The sequence below is a fragment of the Pangasianodon hypophthalmus genome, chromosome 17 (assembly GCF_027358585.1).
Source record: "Pangasianodon hypophthalmus isolate fPanHyp1 chromosome 17, fPanHyp1.pri, whole genome shotgun sequence".
Classification (NCBI taxonomy): Eukaryota; Metazoa; Chordata; class Actinopteri; order Siluriformes; family Pangasiidae; genus Pangasianodon; species Pangasianodon hypophthalmus.
The window spans coordinates 2,961,157-2,986,970 of NC_069726.1; the positions used below are offsets into that span (position 1 = coordinate 2,961,157).

Here is a 25,814-nt window from a genome sequence, read left to right on the forward strand (position 1 = left end):
ACGATTCTATAAATACGGACTACGCTGGTAATTCGTGAGGTTTATATTGATATGCTAGTTCTAATACGTTATCATTTCTATAGTAACAACTCATTTAAAAACCACAAAAAAAATCTTATAATGGTTGATATGGAGAAATTTTCTACAAAGATACATTTATTTAGCATTTATGGAAGGAGTCTCCAGTGTCAGCACTTTGTAACAGTCCGAGGTAAAGCTGTAACGTTACGTTTTCGACATCTTCAGGACAGAGGAGTTTACACTTTGTGGTTTTTCTGTAACATGACACGCTGTGTGTGTGTTTGTGTGTTCTTTTTTTTAAAAATCGCATTAACATGAAGAGAGAGAGAGGAAAAAAAAGAAAGGGATCGACTGTTTATAGCTGCTTTAGGAACAAACCTGTTTCACGGACTTTCCAGAACATTAAATGTAGGCATAAAAGGAAAAAAAATATGATATGTTGTTCTTTAATAAATAAAACCGATAGTTGTTGGCAATTTGCTTTGGTACAAGACAAATAAAACACTTCAGAGTGTGAAAGACAAGAAAATAATGAACTTCATGGTGGTAATAGTAACTGCGCTTCATCCCACCACCACATCATTGATTATTTTCCTATAAAAGCACACTCCAAGGGTTTTGTTCCCTGCGTATTGGGTATATTACAATAATCCTTACAACAGAACTGCTAAGGTAAATAGATTGATCCAACATTACTTTATCAGGACTAGCTCAATTTTTTTTTGTAAAACAAAGTGCATAACCTTGTCTCAAAGTGAAAGGACATGTTCGTATTTATTTAGCATGCTATTAATCGCTAGCTTTTATAGCATCTCGTCTGTGAGAGAGCGTGAAATGAAAAGTGTGCTGCGGGATATGACTGCATTTAAAGAGCAGGCCATCGAGGATCCACCTGCCCCAGTTTTGCTAATCTGATATCAGGAAGCGCTGAAGTGCTCCGAGCGTGTCGAAACGGCAGGTTATTGCTCGATTGCGTGCAGTTCTCCTGGAAAAATCTACCGAGCAACACCTCACCTCTCCTCTCCTGTCCTCTCGTAAATAATTCAGCATTTCCTCCCCGTGCTGTTCCTCCCTGACCTCCTGGGAGTTTCGCTTCAAAACCCAGTCACACCTTTACTTCTGCCACCCTGCAAACACACCCACTCTGTCTTTAGATAGCGTAAAAATATAACCTAGCATGCTTTATATCACTTTCTTCAAGGTATAAATAATATTTAGCAAGTTCTTCCAGCTAAATGCAAACAACTCTTGCTAGAACAAGTGCTAATTTAACGCTAAATTTAATGCTGCTTCATGAACTTTAGTTTCATATTTATGACAAATTCATGAGTTTCAGATGTATAATGTAAAGGAGCTAATTTAGCACTAAGCTTATACAGCCTTGCTGTTGTAGCCTAGCATTTTTTTGATCATACACCATCTTCCTAAATATACACCCAGTATTTTGCCATTTCAGATAATATGATATAGCCATGTTACTTTTTTTTTTAATTAGCTATGTGACATCTTTCTGATAACACAGCTAACTCTACATACATTTTGCTAGCACACAGGCTAAATATGAAATATAAAATTGTCTCTCTTATTTATTTAAAATTATTTAAAAGCTGCTTCATGAACATTTGTTTAATACTTATGACAAATTTATGAGTATTAACACTTTCAAATGTACAATATTTGAAAAGATCTCAATGGGTTTCAGTAAAGTTGAGCTAGGCGCTAATTTAGCGCTAATGTTACAGCTTTACTGCTGTAGCGTAGCATTTTTTTAATCATACACCATCTTCCTAAATGAACAGTACATGACATTTTCCTCAGATTTTTGCCAAATCTGTTATTTTGAAAATGGATAAGCTAACTCAAACGTGTCTTGCTAGCACGTACGCACAATACATACATTTTGAATGATTTATTTAGAGCTGTTTCATAAACTTTAATATCTGTGACAGAATTATGATTATTTAAGCATCTTTAACATTTAAGGATCCTTTAATTCTGAGCGAAACTCTAATTTAGCATTGTTCATTTAGCAAACGTAACAGGTTGCTTGCTAGTTAGCTTGCTAGCTGGGTGATTTTTTGTTGCATTTACTGTTGAGGCTTTACAACCTGGAACACTTTATACCTACTGTCCCTGTTTATTTTATTTTATTTTTTTAGTTTTTTTTTTGGTGACGTTTTGTCAATTCTCTTTGGAAAGAGATTGTGTGTGTGTGTGTGTGTGTGTGTGTGTGCGGTAACGCTGCGTTAAAAAAGGAACGTGTGTATATCTTATTTTGATGACACCTACGTTTCAGCGTTTATACAATTTTAAAGATTCTGCAAACATTTACATCAAATTAGCTGCTTCCAAGTTCAATGTAGTTTCTAATTATCAAAAAAAAAAAAAGGTATAAAAAGATCCTGATACCTGCAACGCCGAGGAAAAGTGTATTGTCACATAGTTGATCGTTTATTTATAGGAATAGAGGATCTGGACGCTGGTGTGACCTTGGCCGTAACAATGACACTGTGCCATCTGTGGCTATGGTGTGTGAATATTTAACATCTGCTCTGAACCTCGAACTTCATTACCTCCCTGTGCACCCATTCATACCTGATGCTAGCTCCCTGGGTGCGAAATTAGCATTACAGTCTCAAAATGCTTTCTTCTTACAATAACATCTCAAGGTCTTAATATATGAGGGTTCAAAATAGGAGTTACTCCATTATCCAGAATTATATTATATTATATTATATTATATTATATTATAGTATAGTATAGTATAGTATAGTATAGTATATTATATTATATTATATTATATTATATTATATTTCCATCTCTTCATTTAAAGAGATTCGATTCCTTTAAATCTGATTGCAGGAATTTCTACAATGTTTTTTTTCTGACTACTTTCTCCAAATTAGTCCTATGACTAAGTAGTCCTACTAGTCCTAGATCTTATGACTAGGTCTTAATAATAATAATAATAATAATAATAATAATAATAATAATGAGGAAAAAACAAAATGCAATGCAAGTTTTGAGTTGCCTTTTCACAGAAATAATAATAATAATAAAAATTTTAGGTTGAAATTTTCATGTTTTAATTGCTGTAGTTGATTAAAAAAAAGCTTTCAAGGCTTGTTGTTCCAGCTTGAAGTCGGATAAGTGCTTCTGGTAAACCTCATCTTCTGTAATCTGTAATCTTCCACAGTCACTGACCGTGATTCTTAGGGTACTCATGATAAAATGACTTTAAGTGTGTCATGGTTCTTTTTTTTTGTGCTCCTTTAGAGCGACAGTTTGTCATTTTTTAGCTTCCTCTGCCAATTTTTTTACTTCCTTAACTGACCATATCTCCTCTGAATGCATTTTTTGAGTTTCGTTTTAGTCAAACGGAGCAGGGATAAGCTGGGATTTGTTTCATTGGGAAGGGGTGTGTGTGTTAATTTCTGGGCCAGAAAAATGTCAAACAAAAGCCTGAAATGAAGCAATGATTGGGATCCAATGTATGGAAATACTGCACATCATAGCTTTTTTTTCAAGGTATCTTTGTAATTACGTGTATGGCTATTACAGGTATAGAAACATTTTGAATGATTACAGACTGCAGCTTTAACAGATCCATCAGTGCACACAGATGTTTGTCACCGAGCCATGCCATTTAAAAGCAAAACATAGTTGTTTATTGTAGAGCTCTCCATGGAAGTGGCAGCATCAGCAGCAGCGTAAATACCAGCTGCAGTACTACAGTGGTGTGTAACGTCAGCTCCTCCATCTCAGGCTCATTAGAGCGGGTCTCATCCGCCCACACACACACTCTCCACACACACTCTCCACACACACTCTTCACACACTAAATCACATTTTCTCTCCACGCACTGGAACAGAGGCTGAAATTAGCACCCTCTTTTTCTCTCTCTCTCTCTCTCTCTCTCTCACACTCACACACACACACATTTTCTCGGTCTCCTTTATATTCTCTCTCCACTCATCTGTAATCACACAGCGCCCACACCCCGAGCTCACTTACCTTAAGCAGCAGGAGCGTTTAGCACCTCTCCTGAGAGATTACAGTGGCATTAAATATAGATTCCTCGCTTGTGAATATGCTTTCTGCCCCCTTGTCCCTCAGCTTTGCTTCAGTGGGACGGTTATATATATATATATATATATATATATATATCTATATATACATATATATATATATATATATATATATTTGCAAAATCAAATGTGTGAGGGGGTCAGGAAGGTGTGCAACATAAAAATACACACATACAGCTGGATATGATACGACGTGATATTAGAGATGACATGACATGGAGAGATGTTACATATATGGCACACACATATACTGTATGTCCTGTATGTCATTTCATGCATCGTCATACATCATATTGTGATGTCATTTCTCGTATCATATATGGTAATATATATCATGCCATTTTGTCATGTTCCACCTGATATGATGTGATTATAACATGACAAGATATGATATCATATGACATGATATGACATTAACATGAGTATGTATAATGTATATAGTATAGTATACTGTATGACATCACATGACATAACATGGCATTCTATGACATGACATATGACTTGATGACATGACTTGGCATGAAATATGATAATATGATAAGATATGATATGAAACTGCGATAAATAATCTCACTTTTCTGGGCATCTGCTGTGCTTTTTCTAACACTGGCGAACCATTCGTTACTCAGCATTGCTGTCTGGGCTTTAAAATCTAACCCTTTGGAATCAATTGTTTCAAACGATTAGGGCTGAAATTTATGGGTGAAATATGGGGTAAGATAAATTTCCATTACTTCTTAGCTGCATTAGCATTAAACATGTCTCGACTGACTACATTTAGCGTAAGCGAGAAGTTATTCAATTGACCAAAAAGTTCCTTTAAATGTGGCACTACAGTTTCCAGGTTTTGTGCACACGTCCTGCGAGGAAGTGACAGAGTGTGCAGGATAAGTGGTTTAAATGAGCTCTGCGTGCTGTAATTACTCTGCCTGAGCTCGATCAGGGTGGGATCAGCGTCTCCATCTCCGCGCGAATGCCACCGAATTAACACTGATGTAATAAGTACTATTTGTCACCATTAGAGAGTGAGATGTTGACAGCTGCCGCAGTTGGCATGGCAACGAGCTACTGTATGTACGCCCACGCATACACGCTCACACACTCCTTATGAATGTGAATGTCTTTTATAATGGCCCCTGTTCAAATGTACAGAATATCGTACAGAATCTTTTCAGAAGACAGACAGACAGACAGATAGACAGATAGACAGGCTAGAGGATAATGGCCAGATTGGTTGGACCTGATACAAAGTCTTTAGTAGATACAAAGTAACACAAACAACCACTCTGTACAACCGTGGTGAGCTGAAAAGCATCTCAGAATGCACAACATGCCGAATTTTGAGGCAGACCACACCACTCCTGTCAGCTAAGAACAGGATTCTATATATATGCAAAGAAAACTCGGCAAGCTACAAAATAATGTCAATATCGAATGATTTTTTTTAGTCACCTAGTCAAAATTATGCACAGATTAATAAATTTTTTTTAGATCAATCATGTATTTTATTCTCAACCATCTATAGGAATGCTGTTAAAAAAAACTCTTTTTATCCGATGCAAAAGGGAAAGAAGCAAGATTATTTCTAAGACAAAATCTCATCAGAAAGTTCATGCCAAACTCCAGGAATGCTAACTGATAATACAGCTGATGTGACACATGATTATTTCATTTCATGCAGATTTGGGAAGCAGCTGGTGACTGGGGCTGAGGAGCGACAGGAGGATTAGATAATCAAACAGACGCACCACTTCAAATCGTTTTAGCCCTCGGCTAAGAGCTGGAGGATTTAAGGCACAGGCGCTCGACTTTAATTGTCTGATTTGCCTTCATTATAGTCGAGGGGCTCCATAATTCAACATTATTAAATATTCAGACAGAGAGAGAGAAGGAAAGGGAGGGAGTGTTGAAGATCAAGCGTTCTCGTTGCTCGCCCTCTTGGGTCGAGCTGAAAGCAGAGGTGTTGTGAGTGCCAGTGTGTAATGCGAGCTCATCTGCTAAATTAGATCTGTTGAATCTTTTATGAAGCTAATCGACAAACATTAAGGATGACATTAAGAAACAACAGAACTGACACGGAGGAACAACTGCAAGTTTGCAGAAAGTCAACAAACAGGAGAAGCCAGGAGGGGGTTGGGCTGAGGGTTAGGCGGAAGTTATAAATGACACGCGACTACGCAGCTTTGTGAGCGGTAATGTTGACATACTAATCTCAAGGATTAGAAGCATATCCGCTAGACGACAGATCAAAGAGAACATTTTTGTTGTTAATAAATCTTTGGTTCTGTATGGCAGAGTTGAGATGTTAAACATGGCCTCAGGGTAGCAGCTAGAAACAACGACTGCAAGTGTTGCGCTAAAACTAAGTATATAAGATCGCATACTCTGTGTTGTTTCTTTCTGGCCAATGCATACCAGTGATCCAGTTCTCCAGGTGGCGCTATTAATATTTCATGACGATTTTCAACAACTACAAGAAGAAGATCTCCACTCCTTAAAATCATCCATCTTGAAATGAATCAGCTCACCTCATTTGTAACAACCAATCCCAGGCTCAGTCCTGTAGTTTGTTCATTCGTGGAGTTCGTCTAGCTACCATGTTCACGACACGACGTGTGAAGTCTCCGCATGACGTCTGTTTGCTCTGCATTAACGTCATATTGATGGTGGACATGAGACGAACGTTGTCTCCGCAAAAGTATACTAAGGTCTTTAGGTTCCCTTTAAAAGTTTCCACCTATTTTGTGATTGTTGTCATGAACTGCAGCTCAAATAAAAACAACAAGCTTACATTTACTAATCGAGGATCCTGAAAAGTGGCAATTAAACCTGACATTTCAGCAGGTTTGTAGACTACATGACAGTTTCTTTTTTAAATAACAGAAATCATACTGTATACCGTGTTATAGTGGAACATATAATGCTATATATTGACCAGTAAATGTCCATCAAGTGATGCAGTGGAAGAACAAAAATCAAGAATACGAAGATGGAAATATGATGAAATATTTACTGAATATGGGTTTACAAGCGTGACAGTAAACAATGAGGAGAAACCAACATGACAAGGCTTCAGATCTCATAAAATTCAAAATGTCCATTTGGGGTCCTTGGGTTATATTTATTTTATCAATTACAACTTTATGTAAATCAGATAACAGACTGTCTTGTATATAAATTCATTTTTTTCACGTCTATAGACAGAACTCTCTAGGTGAGCATTTCATTCCTAAAGGGATTGGATCAGTTTCTTAATACTCAAAAACTGACTAGAATAGTACACAAGGGTGCGATTTGGGACACAGCCATGATTTGCTCCATTTATGTGGATGTCACGTCACATTGCTCTATACCGCCCCCGATTACTTACGTTAGTATTGCACCACGTGAACGTGTCATGTTTTAGGACGTACACAGTCAACAACCACAGGATACATGCAACAGTAAACGTATAGCAAAAAGCAAGAATAAGCAGGAGCTTTTCTTGTGATACCTCAACAAACCAAAAATGCAACAGGAAATCAGAAAACGCAGCAACAAACCATAAACACAGCAGCAGATTTGAACCATGACACCATTTTGTTGCGTTTTCTGATATGCTGTTTCTCAGGTTTCTGATTTGATGTTGCATTTTGGGTTTGTTAAGGTGTTTTTTGCACAGTACAGTCCACAGTCCACTTCAGATAAAGACGTAAAATCTTCTTGTCAGAAAAAGGAAAATGCTAATGTACTAGTCTTATAGCTTGCGTCTGCATTATCCGAGCATCTCCAGCTCCAGTTGCGGCGTCAGCACGGACCGTATCTCTGAAACGGCTTTTTAACGACCAGGCTCGTTCGCTAATAATAACCCCCCCTCTCATCACGACTCCTCAGAGAGCTCGAGTGCAATGACGCCCTGTCAATTATGCTAACGTTTTAATTGCACCGGCGGTGCCATCTATTCCCCCAGTGCGAGCTCGAGGTGGTTCCCATCTCCATCAGCCTGAGAGCGAGCAGACGGCGATGTTTGCTTTGGGATCACGAGACAGCACTTCGCCATGTCAACAAGCTGCTCGCTGTGCCACTCAAGCACGTTTAACACACGGTAAATCTCCAGCAAAGACAAAGCACGCCAGCTGTCACTGCGTCTACAGCTGGACCTGCACATGACTGAGATATTTTTGATAAAAAAAATATGTAATCAGGTTCATCGTACAGTATCAAGCGAACAGTACAGTTTGTTTCTAGGTCTTAACAAAAACTTTAATAACCGTGCAATTATTGATGGGTGGAGTCCATAAAAAGTCCATTTTTATTTAATATATATTTCATTTTTATTTTTATTTTTATATTATGGTGGTCTTTAACTGTGACTCAGCAGTTTTGTTAAATGTTGCAGAAAAATTAACAAAGAAATAAGATGAGCTATGTGATAATATTTTGGACTGAATTACAGGAAATGTAGCTCCGGTTCCTGTGTAAACTTCGTCTTATGAGTTTATGGTATCTTCCTTTAATTTAACACTCACACACACACACACACACACTCACACACACTGTGTCTCTGTCTCTCTGGGCATCTCTCTTGAACCCCCCCCCCCCCCTCTCTCTCTCTCTCTCACTCTCTCTCTCTCTCTCTGTTTCTTTCTTTCTCTGTATCTCTCTCCCTCTGCCTCTCTCCTTGCCTGTGCATCTCTCTCTCTCTCTCTCTCTCTCTCTCTCTTCCACAGCAGCTGCTCTCTCTAAACAATGCGAATCAGATGTTACCGTGGTGACAGACAATTACTCCGTTTCTCTTTTTGCAGCGTGGATGCATTCGTGTCCTCCATCCGGCCCTTTCTCTAGCAGAAAGGACAGACTGACTATTTTTGCAAGAAAAAAAATCATCATCATCTCGTTGAGTTACTTTGGATGACGATCCTGCACACAAGACGAGGCTAATATTCATGAGCGGAGCAATTTACAGAGCTGGCTTGAGAAATTTCTATTTTTCACCCACCTACTTATATATTATAATAACCCTTTTTTTTCTTCCAGCAGTAAAAACGTTTTCTTTAATCCCGGTCCCTGAGCGCGTGGCTGTCCGCTGTAATTAGCACTTAGCTTTAGCATAATTGCCTGTCAGTGCGAGCGGCAAAATGCAGGTTAAACGCCCAGGTGCCAAAAGCCGGCGTTTTCTTTGTGCGCTCCTGCCTACTGTGCTGACGGTGAGACGGGGCGGACAAGCTTCCCTCCACACAGAAAAGACAGACAGAAAAGAAAGACACACACACACACACACACACACAGTCACACACAGTCTGCAAAGGAGCTTGTGCTGTCCTGTGAAGCTTGCAAATTTGCAAAAGTAGGGTTGTCATTTCCAAAACACCCACCTCATCCCTCACTTCACCCCCCCCCAACACACACGCACACACGTCTTACTATCCTTCTGGAGACCCTCTATTGTCATAATTACACCTAAATTGAACTCTCACCTTAACATCACTAACCAAAACCAAACCTTTTGGTGCTTTTTTCTGGAAAAATAAAAAGCATTTTTCCTTTTGCGCACAAGGACAGCCACCTGTGCCTGCAAGATCAAAACTATCAGATATTCCTTTCCTTGTGGGGACATTTAGTCCCCACCGAGATATATAAAAACATGTTTACACACATCTTTGCATCATCCTTCATCTCTCTCTCCCCTCCTCCCGCTCCTTGACAGCTTTTCTGTGTATTGATAAAAAAAGAAGGAAAAGCAAGAAAGGAAAAAAAGTGAAACAGTTTTTTGCCATTTCGGAGACCTCCCTCTCTCTCTCTCTCTCTCTCTCTCTCTCTCTCTCTCCCCCCTATTTAGGTGTGATGATGTGACAGGGAGGAGGAAGGTGAGTCGGTTACTGTGGCAACTGGCCGTGTGACTCCAGGCCCCGCTCTGACATTAGAGGAGGGGAGGAAGGGCGATGATGATGGTAGTAGGGGGGATTAAAGTCGTGTCAGTGTGCTGCTGCTGTAACCAGACGCTCTCGCTGTCTTCGGCTCGAGGAAACGGCCACGCTCACAAAAGAGGCTCTTAGAGAGAACGACAGGTTCCTGATAACAAAACAGCATCCAGCCTGCTGGAGACACTGCTGCTTTACACGCTGTCTTGTCAGGTGTTAGGAGATAAAAGAGGCTGGAGTGGATTTTTCTGAGCAAGCGTGGATACACAAAGCATAAATACTAAACATTAGATATACGAGCGATGTAAAGGATCGTCACATTAAATAAAAACAAATAACGAATATCATTGTAAAACTGGCCACATAGATCTACATATAACTAATGCTATTATAAAACATAAAATATAATAGAAGATATTATTTGGGAAAATATCACTCGTATAAGATTCACGATTTTTGTCGCTCAGTCCAGACATGTTTATTTTCAAAGTTAATGTAGCTAACAATTAATGCAAGTCTGTCTCACTCAAAACTCTTTCCTGTAAATATTTACCACATCCAGATAATAACTTAAATGTATAAATATGATCTATCATTGCTAAAAATGTGACTTCGCTGTTGAACTCTCAAATCTGATTGGTCAGAAGGTGTTGATTCATCTTCTATAACAGCAGCTCTGACAGTAGTACAGCCATTATCATTATCATTTATGGAAGGAGTCTCCAGTTTCAGTCAGAGATAAAGCTGTAACTTCAAATTTTCCGACATTTTCAGTTTATGCTTCGCGGCTTCTCGATAACATGACAAGCTGCGTTTTTTTGTCTCATTAACTTCAAGAGAGAGAAGAAAAGAGAGACTGGTGAAGGAACAGCTCTTTAAATCTGCTATAAGTGAAACATGAACTGTTTTTCAAGGACGTTCCACAACATCAGATGTAACTATAAACAGATAAAAAGTATGACATGTTGTTTAGTAAACAGAAAATTGTAATCGTTGGCAAATTGCTGTTGTATAAGAGGAATAAAACACATGCTGTTATAGCAAAATAATCAACTATAGGTGGCACCTGCTTCATCACACCACCCCATCACTGATTATTTTTCTTATAACAGCATGTCACTGAAAAATGTTTGAAGATTTATGGAAAAGAACGAACACCAAACCTGTCTTCCTGATCAACTATGTTTGTGATAACTGGGAAATTTGTGTAATTATGATAAATCATTCCTCCGCCTCAGCTTGAAGTGTCTGCATTATGACGTGATGTCACACGCGCATGCAGGAGTTACCCGGCTAACCTTTAGGGTCCGTAGGAGTCCAGTGACAAGCAGATGGCCAACAAAACCTTCACAGCAGGGTGGTGGCGAGAGATGCCACGGCTTCCTACCGAGCAGATGAGCTTACAGAGCGCCAACGCGTCAGCCTGACAAACCCCACCACACAGTGCCCTCTGAGCAAGGACACTGGGTAAAAAAAACACCACAGGGTCATTTATGAGCTTGTTCCAGGAATTAATTACAGTTGAATAATTATCCAACATTCTGACTGTACTAGCTCTCATATCTTTTAGGTTAATATTTTGACCAAGCGTCATAAAAGTGATTGCTAATGAAGGTGGGTGTTAGTTTGGTTTCACACAAACTGCTAATGAAGTCAGCAAAACCTGACGCAAAACAGACTCTGGGTGACGGCTACGGCACCGAACAGACTTCTAATACTGACAACATCTCACGTCTAGTGACAAGACAAACACAGGAAACCAAAAAAAAAAAAACACTCGTTCTGTCCCAGGATGCGCTGACTTTCATGTCATGGTGGAGGGCTTTCAGCGTGCTAGGCATATGGCGCTTCCTCGAAGCCGCGGTGACGAGTGACAGGTTCGAGTCGGCGTGCTCACTAAACGCCTCCATCTGTTCACTTCCCGAGACACCTCACCTGCACCGACTCAGGCACCAACTCCACAAAAACTGATGATAGATACGTTCAAATAACACAAATAACATGTGGAATTCTTCAGGATGCCGGGCCAGTCATCACTGGAGGTGATGCAAATTTTTAATTTCATTTCATTTCATTTCATTACATAAAATTGAACAAGACTGTATAATTCCATATTCCATCTTGTTTATTATTAAAATGTAACAGTCTGAATTAATTACCGCATTCAATACAAACAATCTCACATTACATTTATGGGATTCTAATGAGTGCGAGTCATTTTAGTGGATTTCATAATAATTAAATAAAAACCAACTACAAGCAGTAACCCAGCATACCGAAAAAAAAAGAAATAAAAAATATATATTGTGTTTCTCTTCATATTAGGAATGCCTACATGTTTTTTATTAGACATTTGATTAGATTAGATTAGATTAGATTAGATTAGATTAGATTGGGTAATTCATTCAAAACATCCATATGTTTTTATTTAGTGCCACTGCTGTATCTAATGATGACTAGTTCCGTATATCAGTACTCAAAGAAAAAGAAATATTTTCATTGCACAATGACAAAATACATAAAACGCAGGATAATTTTGGAATTCAATTAGACAGAACAGAAAAACAGAAGTCCATTATGTCCATTAAATTGCTACCAGACCACTATCAGAGACCATTAGACACCTGGAAACATCTTTATATTCCTTTGGAAATTGTCAAATGTGTCGAGAATGAGGCAGGGCTCACCATTAGGACCATTTAAATTGTGCTATCAACTACGGAAGATATGGAATATCATGTCTAACCATTATAAAACCACCAAGAATCAATAGAAATATCGAATTTATATTATACCATTATTCTTTTTCACCAGACTTGTGCTACAAAAAAACTTCATTATTAATTAATTAATTTAATTTAAGTCGACCTCCAAATTCAAAATCATGGAATCAACACTACAGCTTTAATTTTAAAAAATAAATAATCTGGATTTAAGTTTAGTCATACTTTTTCAAGGAAAATAGATAGTCATACTCATAATATTATTTGATTATTGTTAGTTTGAGTGTAGATTTATCTGATGAAAAATTTGACTCAACTAAAACCGAACAGTTTTCCTTTTTTTTTTTCACCCATCTAATTTCCCTGAAATGTTCTTTTCCAGTTTGCAATTTTTCCTAAGTTTTAATTCCTTCATAAATGCTACATTGCCATTAAGCGTTTACTAATGTCCCGAGGTCCCAACGTTGCTAATAAGAAAATCCTAGAAGGCAAAGAGAAATTGCTGTTTTTTTTTTTAAAAAAAAGAAAACAGACCTGCTCATACATGCAGATAGAGTCATGTTGTAATGTGCCAATTTTATCTGCTCAGCGACTTTGCATATAGAAATAAGCCTGAAAAACCAAACGATATTATCATCTGCATAACAGCTTTCTGGTACAATTCCAGCTTCGAACATTGGAACGTGGGGCTTAATTTAATTAAAGGGAAATAATGTAATTCCAACATAAATTTTTAATGCAGAGTGAATGTGTATTCAAGCATTTGGGCAGATATTTACAGAAGAAAGAGACTTCCATTACTTTGTCAGCTACATGTATTTTAGCCTCGTAGCTTCACTTCAAAACACTGACAGCTTGGCTGTACTGGCCGGTCCAAGGAGAAATGCAAAAATTGCCTATGTTTGATATTTACACCCAAACAATGCTAAAAAAAAAGATCAAATAAGATGGAAGGCATTTTAAGAAGCATCTAGAAAAAGTGTTAAAGTGTGGTTCATCAGTCTGAATCTCGGAGCCGGAGGGCGCTCATTAAAGTCCAATCAGACATTAAATGACTCACTAACTGCTGGCTGGAGAGAGAGGTGAACATCATCTGTGGCTTACCTTCACTAATGAAGGAACATGGCTACACGGGGAACATCAGAGGAACATTGTACATTCCTGTTTGTTGTTTGGGTTTTTTTTAATGATACTGACTGAAGCTTCATAATCTGATTCAAGTCATCAACGATTCAAAGGTTCAACCTCCATTTTCTTCACAGCGCAGCAAAGACTCTACAAGAAAACATCTTTGATTTTGATGTTCTTGTGAAAGAGTGTGAATCTCGCACTTTGAGATGATATGATACACTTCTCAATATGTAGGATATGATATCATACAAAACATGATACAGTTAAAGATTCAAATGATTAGAATGATACATTAATGGATTCAAAGTATTCTAATGATACAGCAATTGAGTCAAACAATACAGTAAAGGATTCAAAGGATTCAAATGATACAGTAATGGATTCCAAAGATTCAAATGACACAGTAAAGGATTCAAAGGGTTCAAATGACACACTAAAGGATTCAAAGGATTCAAATGATACACTAAAGGATTCAAAGGATTCAAGCAATACAGTAAATGATTCAACGGATTTAAATTATACAGTTAAGAGTCGATAAACTTCAATTCACAATAGATTCAATGCGATTCCTTTCAGCATAGATACAGTTCCGATTCAATAAGATTCAGTTCAGGTTTAATTGAGGTTTTCCACCACTGGAAAGTCTTCAAGACCGAGGAGCTTATGTTTCATGAATGACAAGCTGCATTTTTTTTATCTTATTAACTATTAAAGAGAGAAAAAGAGAGCCTGGTGAGGGAACGACTGTTTATAGCTGCTATAACGTAAGTGAGAACAGGAATTAATTTGTTTCATAGGTGGGTTTTTTTTGGCAGTGTTGCAAGTTTTGCATTTAGATTCCCTGCTTTTTTTTTTTTTTTAATTGAAGTATTTATAAACTTTCGACTTGGCTGTGTGTTGTGAGGGTCGTCATGTACATTGATTTTCACTTTTTTGACCATTTCGCTTTGCAAATCGAACTGGATGTAGGATTGTAAAAAGATTCAGCTGAAACATAGATTATTGAAATGATTTTCCAGTTTGATTTTTATTTTTTTATTTCATATGAAAAGTTAACAAACAGCTAACCGTGTGTGTTCATACTTTACAGTCCTTTTTATAAGCTGTTGTCTCACTTGCTTTAAGTTCTAGAGCATTAAAGATGCTGCTCTTCGCAGTGCTCTGATTCATTCGTTTCACCTTATTTTCCTCCTCCGTGTTAATTCCACTTCATGCCCGTATGCCACACAGATTAGCACATGCTAGTGAAAGCTGTCTGTGTGCTGCCTCTTTGATTACAGATGGTCTGTTGTTGAGGCGACTCAGGGTTCAATCAGACTTCCTGTTTGTCACACATGGGCCACCAATAACCTTCCAAAACACTGCTGGAAATCGGAGACACTTTTTCTTCTCCTACCTGCATCACATGACGATAATTCATAAATATATTCTGCAAATGGTCTAGTTCTAAATGTAGTTCATTCCTTGAGGGAAATCTGTTTCCCTTTCAGAAAGGGTTCCTGTTATTATGTTGATTTCCTCCTCAGCTGTACGTGATCTGAGGTCTTGGCTCATCTTGTCGGGTCTCTGGGCCACCAATGGCTGCTAAACACAGCCGGAAGACGCTGATTATACAGTCACAGAGTGTGAGCTTTTCAAACTGAGGACTTGATAATAGCTGTTTAACGTGAGGGATTGTAGATATGTAGCATAGAGCTGCAGTGATGCCTGCGCTCGGAAACAGACTACTGTTAAAAAAAGATCTCAAGTGCAAAAGCTGACAAAACAACCAAAAATTTTATCAGTTTTGATTCTGATTCAATTTATATTTTAGGGATCAATAAATTTTACAGTTTAAGTGTTACTTTGTGGCACAAAGCATCATGTATACTGAGTATTTTTATTTATGATCCATCAATTTCCATATCAATGGACTCAGATTGTGGGAAAAAAAAGCAAAGATAATTATATTATACATTCTATTCATTAAATAGAAAAGCCATTGTTTCCCATTTTAATGTGAAGAATTTAACCCATTTTAGACTGAGCATATATCTAAAAACTAAATAAAAATTTGTTCAAATTTAAAATTAGAAAATGTCTCAAAAATTAAAAATGAAATTAAAAATTTGTACCACCTCAGAATAACTCGCTTTACAGTAACATACATTTTTGGAAGGAAATAATTTGTTAAAGTAATTAGCTTTTTTTTTTTTTTTATTATTATTATTATTTAAATTTTCATCCCAAATTTTAAGGTTAATAAAAGAGGTATGAAGCTTGATGGTAAAAACAAAATACACATTTAAAAAAATCTATATTTTAAGTATTTGATGGCACAAACTGGCTTCACAACAAATTAAGGTATTTATTGACTGATTTAATAAAAAAAAATCAGAAGCCAATTTCCTTTTTATAACTTCAAGTTTATGGAAAACAATTGTTTTTAAAAACCAGACCATATTTTGGCCACAGTTTTTATTACAATTGAAATATATTTAAAATAATATTTATTTTATAATTATAGAGAATTGTTTCTGTATTATTTGCTAAAGAGCTTAAGGTTTAAAAATAAAACACTTAAACACTCTATAACTGTCTGAGTGAAACCTTTACAATCACATCCTGCCTTAAATTCAAGCTCGTGGAGAAAATGGCCGCCTGTGTTCACACGATACAGCCTCCATCTTGGAGCGATTTTAGACGCTAATCTCCTAAAGTGGTGAAAAAGGCGGAGGGCTTCTGCTAAAAATCAGATGTTAGTGCCTTATCTTCTCACCACAGCTAATACGGAGGCTTCAAGCTTGTTTTTGTTCGGTTTCTCCAGGCGGGTGATTAAAAGAGAAAAAGCGAGACTCAGCAAGACTCGTCTGAAATCTTATTGGCTAAGGAGGTTTGACTCATATGGTTTCGTTCACTGAAATGTCCTAGCAACAACACATCTGCTTTTTGAAAAGGAAGGACGTTGATAAAATATTTGATCATTATTCCTATAGATTATAATTGTTTCATTAAAATGTAGACAAGAGAGGTGTCATACATGTGCACATGTTAACGATTTATTTTCACTTGTGTTTAAATGCACACCAGTTCACATTAGTGTGTGTTTTTTTCCCCTCAATCCCCTCGTGGCCCGTATTTACCCTGAGATTCACAGCGAAAATAACGGATTATGCAAAATGACCTGCGTGTGTTCTGCTTCTTTAATGGAAGTCGAAGCCAAAGGATAACCGAAGCCATCTTTCACACAACGTACAAGCTTTTTACTCGGCTGAAAAGTGTCCTATGCTAGCACACAGCGATTTGGCCTTTCAGCGGCAGCCTTCGTTCTCCTCGCACAAACAATGGCACACATACAAAAAAAAAAAAAAAAATTAACATGGACACGCGATCCATCCCTCACGCACTCAAACGCACGGCAGCAGCTGCCTGCTGGTGATAAGCGCTCGCAGACACGGCCATCAACTCTAATTGGCTAATGTGGCCTGGACACACACACACACACATACACACACACAGAAAATAGCTTAGACAGGCATTCTGCATCTCGCCCAAATCAAATCAAATACTCATGATGACGTCATTTTCTTGCACCTTTATTTTTTTTTATTTGATATGCCATTTTATCCAACAAAACATTCTTGTTTTTTTTCAAGCACCTTCATGAGGTGTCATGCAAGTGTTCATAAGTGGACGCAAATGGGTCTCTGCTGCCTTAATTAGCCTCCGCTGTGCTTATCGCTGAGCCCTGTTTTGGATCTCGGCCATGCGTTGTGACCTGGCGATGATCCAGCTCTGCGAGCTCTGAGAGCAGTGAGACGGCCGTGTTTATAGAAGATTAGTCCCGATGTCCTCGCTAATCGTTTCCCAGCTTAATGGCTAACAATGTAGCCGTTTATGAGCCGTGCAGATGTGGCGCTTGTAACGCACGATCAAACTAATCATTTTACGATCATTTTTACGATCCATCTGGGCCAACGTATGCTAATCAGACTGCTTTATAGCACAGTGCTGTTGAGTTCTCGATTCTGATTGGTCAGAAGGTTTGTATAACAGCACCCCGAAATGTTTGTATTAATGCGCCTATTCTAATACGTTATCGTTTCCATAGTAACAGCTCATACACACGGACATGTATGGCAGATGCTCTACTTAAACTTCGGCTATTATTAAACAAAATTTCAAAAACGTGTCATTATTTAACAAGAAAAATGCATAATCATTGACATGGTGAAGTTTGCTGTAAGGAGACATTTATTTAACATTCATAGAAAGAGTCTCCAGTTTCAGCGCTTTGTTCAAATCACTCATTCAAATGACACAGTAAAGAGTTGAAAAAATTCAAATGACACAGTAAAGGGTTGAAAAAATTCAAATGATACAGTAAAGGATTCAAATGCTTCAAATGATACGCTAAAGGATTGAAAGGAATGATTCAAATGATTCACTAAAGGATTCAAATGATACAGTAAAGGATTCAAATGCTTCAAATGATATGCTAAAGGATTGAAAGGAATGATTCAAATGATACACTAAAGGATTCAAATGACACAGTAAAGGATTCAAAGGATTCAAATGATACAGTTAATGATTCAAAGAATTAAAATGATAAAATAAATTATTCAAATGATTCAAATGATACAGTAAAGGATTCAAAAGATTCAAATGACACAATAAATTCAGCTTCAACTCACTAGTTATCCGATACAGTTAGTTTCAGCACCAATACAATCCGATTTAGGTCCGATCTAAATATGATTCAGTTCAGTTTAAATTGAAGTCTTTCACCATGGGAAAGTCAGGACAATTTACGCTTTCCAGTTTCTCAGTAACATGACAAGCTGTGTTTTTTTGTCTTATTAACTTCAAGAGGGAGAAAAAAGAGAGGCTGCTGAGGGAATGACTGTTCATAGCTGCTATAACATAAGAAATAACAGGAACTAATACAAAATTAAATGTAGCTATAAACTGATAAATAAATCAATTCATAATCTTTGATAAATTGTTGTAGTATAAGAAGAAAAAAACACTTCAGGATGTGCTGTTATTGAAAAATGATCTACTTCAGGGTGGTAACAGTAAGTCGTTGACTATTTTCCTCTGACGGCATGCACCCAAGTGCGCATATCTGTACTTCCTGTATCGCAGCAAACATCTCAAACATCTCCACCTCCTTGGGGATGAGCTTCGAGCGGTTGCTAAAAGTGTGCTGAGTGCATCTGATGCAGGTTAGCTAGTGTGTGAATGCACAAATGCATTTCTCTCTCCCTCGGTGTACCCATAATTCCCGTCGGCACCCACAGCATGATTAATGCACACAGGTATTGATTTTTTTCACCCCCTCTACTCCTCTTCTCCTTTCTATGAATCCCTTTCTTCATCCCACTAAGCCTTTTTTCTCTTCTCTTTTCTGGAAATAATGGAGGGTTCAAAATTTTCCAGAGGTTTCCTGAAAGATTTTTTTTTATGCATCCTGGAAACCATCTCTGCTTTTGCTTCTGTTTTTGGTGATTTTTCTGTACACGCTCCTTTTTTTTTTTTTGCCAGGGAACAACAATATACCAGACGTTTGCATTGAAAAACTGGAAGACAGAAGCCTCCAATATCCTACTGGATTGTGGAGGACTTGGAAAGCAAGAGCTCAGCCTTTCTAATCCTCAATATCCCTCATGGCTCTCTTGGTAAAATGGCGTCCATGTTGCTGGTGCTCTTCAACCCTCCGCCTCCTTCCAGGCTCCATTAGCTCGGCTCAAATCAGCGTACTCTTCATATATCACCATTTACAATTGATGCATGACCGTTTTAAATCTATTTATTAACGCTGTGTTGATCTCATCATCGTTAGCCATGGTATATAAATGCATTTCTGGAAGCATGTCCCATGGAGAGTGGCAGTAAAAATGCTAATTACAGTGAAACCTTGTTAGATCCGCCTCATTAAGTGGGCGGGACATGAACTGGGCTCCTCCTCCCTCTCTAGTGCAATGATTATTAGTTATTCAAGGGCAACAACGGTCAACTTGCTGCTCAATGGTTTGCAAAATGTCACAAAGCAGAGCGCTAAACAGACGACGTCCAGCATATTAGCGACTTTGGAACCCTGAAACGAATTCCCTTGAACCTTATTTCACAGACTCTACACACCATCATTAACTCTCTAAAAGGGAAAAAGCACTGAATTTCTTTTTCTTTTTGTAAATGAGGCACCAATTTTTGGTTCATAAACCTTCTTAAAAACTTACAATTTCACACACAAAGCAGGAATCTTTAGTCATAAACTCATCATTAATGAGTCCCTGTTTATCGAAACACCTTTCTCCATCTTCCACATATCTGGACATAAACATTAATTAACACTTTCAAAAAAATCTATATATTTATATTAAAAAAAAAGACAACACGACTATTATCTAGCTTCAATTATGCTTCTTACTTTTAGTGGCACATAACTTACTTTACTTTTATATGATTATTTGTTTGTTACTTCTAATATTAATTTTAAGAATTTTAAGAATTAAATATATTTTAATAATTAAATAATAATGAAGTAAACTGTAATCACTTTCATTTTTAATTTAATGAAATTTCATCATTTTAAAATGTATACTCCACATTTTATATTTTTATTATATATTTTTTCTGTCACTGCTATTACTTGTTGCATTTTTATTTATTTGCCAATTTTACTATTTTGATTGCATTTTATTTCTTTATTTCTCTGTTTATCACTTCACCCTGTAAAGCTATTTGAGTTCCATTTTAAATGTGCTATGTAAATCGGTATAATATTATCATTAGCAGTAGCAGTAGTAGTAGTAATAGTAGTAAAAGCGAAAAATAAACTCAAATACAATAACAAAAGTAGTTTTATGTAATTCTACATATTTGTGCAGATGAATGCAACTGCACATCCTCCTCCTTCTTCTCATCATCGTCATCATCATCATCATCATCATCATCTGGACAGATAGATGCCGCAATTTGAATTTTTGAGGTCATGGAAAACTTTAATATTTCTAGAGAAAATCAGAGCTTCCACTATATAAACCTCTCCATGCAAAGCTTATTTATTTATGAACATTTGAAGATAGCCAGAAAACAAAAGTGGAGACAGTATTATTGTAGTCCAACACACACACACACATACACGCACACACACACACACACACACACACACACCACTCCAAAGTCTCTGTAAGAGCCCCGCGTCAGTGTAAGTGAAGGGTGCTCTGTGCCATGCTTTGACACATGCAGTGAATTGTGCCTAAAATCTATTTGTTTTGTGAAATATTGCGCTCGCTCATCAAATATTTAGACAGAACAACTGAGTGCTGGCTGGAAAACACTTTCTGACAGCCTCCGCAGGATGGACGTCTATTTCTGATGCACAGAAACTTTATTATTTTTTTGTGCTTGTGCACATATGCATTACGATCAGGGCTAGGTGATATGACAATATGATATCAATGTTAATCTATATATGTTAATATACTATATATGTACAATATATACATAAATAATCACAAACTGACTGGAAGCAGCTGTTAAAATCTTTAAAATTCTCAGCCGAAGTGGCATTAGTCTCTCTGTTGAGTTTGCTAAACACGCCATGGAGAGAGCCGTCAGCCCCAAGGCAAGGACACGATCGTGTTCCATTTAACCGAGGTGAATTTTCAAATCACTCTCTCTATCTCTCTCTCTGTGCCTTCAGTTGGGTGAGAAGTGGGTCAGTACAGTGAAGCAAAGTGACACGACTGGCATATCAGCTCTTGCACATGTAGATCAGACAGGACAGAGAGTCTAGACTGGGTCAGAAACAGGAAAAGGTCAGTTATCCCAGAGACGGGATGACTAGAGACGAACCACTACTTAAAATCTAAATGTGACAGCACATAACACTCAAAATTACTCATTGTGGCTGAATTAGCAAGTCCCGCCCCTCTGATAAAGATGGTTGATAAAGATGTTAGTGAAAATGCAACAGAAAGCGTTTACCCTATTGTCAACAAAAAAAAATTGGACGTGATGACCGGGTGGGTGGGGCATACTCTCTCTCCCCTGTCAATCACAGTGACAGTATCCAATTGTGGGCATCTGTGAGCTCATGTATGCAGAAGAGGGTAGATAGCGCCTTCCTCTGAGTGTGTTGCACTGCCCTGTGAGGCATCATGAGCAGCAGTTCGTAAAGATGTAGTCGTCTGGCTTCACGTATCTCAGAGGAAGCACGTGTTAGCTTCATCTTCCCTGATTTCTAGCTGTTGTATGATTGGGGAGAGATGGAGGGCAGGTGTGATTTTTGCCATGACTAAATTAGGGAGAAAATAGCATGTAAATAAATAAATGTGGGGGTTTTTTTCATGTTATTGTAGTCAAAGATCACACACTGCTTACATAATTTTTGTCAGATTTTAACATCCATGTTTGAAACATCACCTTGTCGAGTCATTTCTGGTTTCTGAGTCTCTCCCCATTCAAGAAGGAATGAGCATGGTCTTGTTTGCAAGATGGCTGCCACGTGGAAAGTAGTGGTCACACCACTGCAGTCTGATCTCAAACAAATTTCACAAGATATTACACCTTTCATAAAAATAAGAGAATTAAATGTGGGTACATCACTTTAAACTGATGTATTCTTTATTTGATTAGTGTTTCTTTCCTTGTCCTTGACGCTGATCCGCGTTTCAGTTGAAGCAGCTTGCCTGTAGCCTCTATAGAAATAGTCTTGCAATCTCATTTTTCTTCAGAGCTTGCTACGTTTGTCAATCATCAAACCCAACGATCATGACAATCAATCACAGACAACAGGATCTTATTTAATCACAAGCTAACTTTTAAGCTGAGCTTTTTTAGTTTAGTGACTGCATATTTCTTGGACATGTTTATTGTGTTCAAAAGTTTGTTATTCTGCTGGAAACTGATATGAAATTGCTCATACACGGAAGTGCAATCAGCCAATTAGATTAAAACCAGGAGGATTCTGAAGCTTGTGGCCAGACAAGTGTACAAAAGTTGTGAAACACTCAGTAGACAGTGGTGGAGCATCGGAGGTTGAAACAAATATAGAAATACTTTTACACATGATTAAGCTCAGACCACTGAGTTCAGGTTCAAAAACCTGTTTCGGCCAAAAGTATCAAATTCTTGCAATGTTAAAAATCCCTTAGAAGCAAAGCCCAACAAATATTAGTGTTGGACACCAAAAAAGATGCCCACTGCATATTTCAAATCACACTGATTTACAAACGATCACGGTAAGTCCATGAATTCCACTCTCCAGTACACAGGACTATTTCCTCTTACATTTTATTCAAACCCAATATTAAACCACACAGCAAGCACGTCTCACGTGTGAGAACCCTCACAGCAGATTGATGAGAGAAGATCCGGGTCCTACCTGAGACGAGGGGGACTGTGTCTCTCTCCCATGCCACAACGGTGACGTATTTCTCCACTGAGGAAGGAATAATGCACTTGAAGACCGCTACGCTGCCTCTCATGGCTGTCTGGTCCGCCACGCGAACCGTATACGGCTCTCGTAAGACTGCACGCAGGAAGATACACAAACAGACAAATATTTATGCGAAATGAGCTTCAAGAAACAGTGAACTAGCATTTCTGTTTTGAATATATGTAAGGCTAATCTTCTGAAGGATTCATGAAGACTAGCAAAATGGACTAGCATTGGGCTAATTAGATGCTTAAAATATTAATATTTCCTGATTCTTGACCAAAATAACTGGTGCAAGTTTTTTCCGCAACTTTTTATAAATGCCATAGCTAAATTTGGTGGAAACTTTGAGCTCTAACGCTTGCACCTTTTTAATACAACTTGGCTTGTGAGAATTCAGACAAATCTGCTCCTGCCTAGTACTCACCGGCCTTAATGTGAACATCTTGGCTTCTAATTTTCCCTGAAGGATTTTCAGCGGTGCAATAGTACGTGTTGTCGTGGATCACTTTGCTATAGCTGGAGGGAGAGAAGTGGAAGATCTGGAGCGTGCCGTTGGGGTGCACGTGGCGGATCCCTGGCACGTTGTAGCTCTCTTCGCCGGTGGCCAGGTACCAGCGCAGCGTGGCTGGAGGCACAGCGGCTGCGGGACAGGGCACCAGCGTCCCTGTGGTGCTGGCGAACACTACCTCTTGCAGAGATGCATTGACAAAATACAAGCTGGAATGTAGATCTTCACCGAGAACTGCAAGAGAAATGAGACATAAAGCAGAACAGTGAGGACTTGCACATTTTTAATGGTTGTGTGCCTTTCACTCCAAATGGCTGCTTGGTTTGGATTAGAATAAATCCAGACTCTTACAGTCATTCACTGCATTGTATCGATTTTAGTTAACCTCTGTAACGGTGTCTTAGTAGCCACGTACACCACAAACCACATGTATAAATAATAAATGAAAGCCTATGTTGGTTGCATAAATAACTGATATCTACAAAAGTATGCAATAAAACACAAAGGGACATGCGGTTATAGGAAAATAATCAATGATGGGGTGGTTTATTTTTCTTATACCACAGCAACGATTGCAATTTTTATTTATTACAGAATGAGGTGGTACCTTTTATCTATTTTTAGTTACATAGTATCTTGTGTTCAGGTTAAGGCAACAAATATAAGGCAAATTATTCCAACAAAATATAATCAATCTGATAAATAGCAACATCCGATCATTTCTGCTTCGCCTTATCTGTACAGGACCTGTGTGTGATTCTCTGTAGCACTCTTTTACATTTTCTGTCTCCATCTCGACCCTGAAAAAGCATTAAAAACCAAAATTTCCAGTCCCAAGAGCTGGGTGTCCGTCAGAGCGTGGAGGAAACAGCAAGACTGGAAAAAGCGTCTGAATTTTTTATGCCTCTTTAAATGTCTTTTGGAACAAAAGAAGCTTCAGCATCGTATAACTCCATTAGATAGTGATGCACAGTCTTCAGAATGTAACAGTCCAGTAAAGTGCATTTCACAGAGGCGGGGGTGTTTTTCTAAGAGTTCTTTCATATAGGAGTTGGGATTTTTTCAAATATAAATTTCTTCTATGACAAAGTTCTGGCAAAAATGCATAGACTTTAAGCACCTTGATTTAACCTTTTTGGTTACACTTTAACAAATATGTTCAAGTTAAATTGAAGTAAGAAATAGGGCTAAGTAATCTGAGAAATGTAACAGAGTATATTGAAAATAGAAGAAGAAAATATAGATATGTTTATAATATATAATCTGTAAGTAAGGAATAAAACACTCGGTGTCATGCTGTAATAGAATGTAATGTAATGATGAAGCAGAGTTGATTATTTTCCTATAACAGCACATACTGAAGTATTTTTGCCAAAAATTAAAATTTTTTATTTATTAAATATCAATGCGTGCTTTTTATTCGTTTATAGTTACATGCTGTGGAACGTCCACAGAACAAGTTAGTTTCACATTATTGCAGCTATAAAAAGTCGCTCCCTCATCAGCCTTTCTTTTTTTCTCTCTCTTGAAATTAAGAAGACAAAAAAAAAACCACGGCTTGTCACGTTACAGATAATCTGCAAAGCATAAAATCCTCTTCTGTTTCAGCTGTTACAAATCGCCGACACTGGAGACTCCTTCCAATAATGTTAAATATATGTCTCCGTACAGAAATCTTCACCATATCAATGATGACATTTATATGGAGCGCTGGCCGTACGAGCCCCAGTGTAGGCTGTTACTATAGAAACGGTAACGTATTAGAACATGCGCATGAATGTAACTCTGTGATTTACAGCTGCACTACTGTCAGAGCTGCAGTTACAGAAAATGTTCATCTTTTTATAACCCACACTTTTCTATATGCATGCAGTCAGCTTGCATATCAGCATCAATAACAAGCAGCTGTCGTGTGTTAAACACAATAATGATGTTCGGATGATAAGATAGACATGAACAGGTACTGCTTTTAAATATGAATGCTGATACATTTATAATTGATGAGGTTTTTA

The 25,814-nt window shown here is 37.8% G+C and overlaps 1 protein-coding gene across 1 annotated transcript in view; it reads right to left on the reverse strand.

Moving 5' to 3' along the window:
* dscama (Down syndrome cell adhesion molecule a) overlaps positions 1 to 25,814 on the reverse strand; it is a 78,736-nt gene that overhangs the window by 41,933 nt on the left and 10,989 nt on the right. The window contains exons 2-3 of the mRNA XM_034312923.2: positions 23,719 to 24,036; positions 23,238 to 23,384 (exon numbers count right to left, since the gene is read on the reverse strand). Coding sequence (XP_034168814.1) covers positions 23,238 to 23,384; positions 23,719 to 24,036 — 465 coding nt within the window. The remainder of the gene's footprint in view (positions 1 to 23,237; positions 23,385 to 23,718; positions 24,037 to 25,814) is intronic.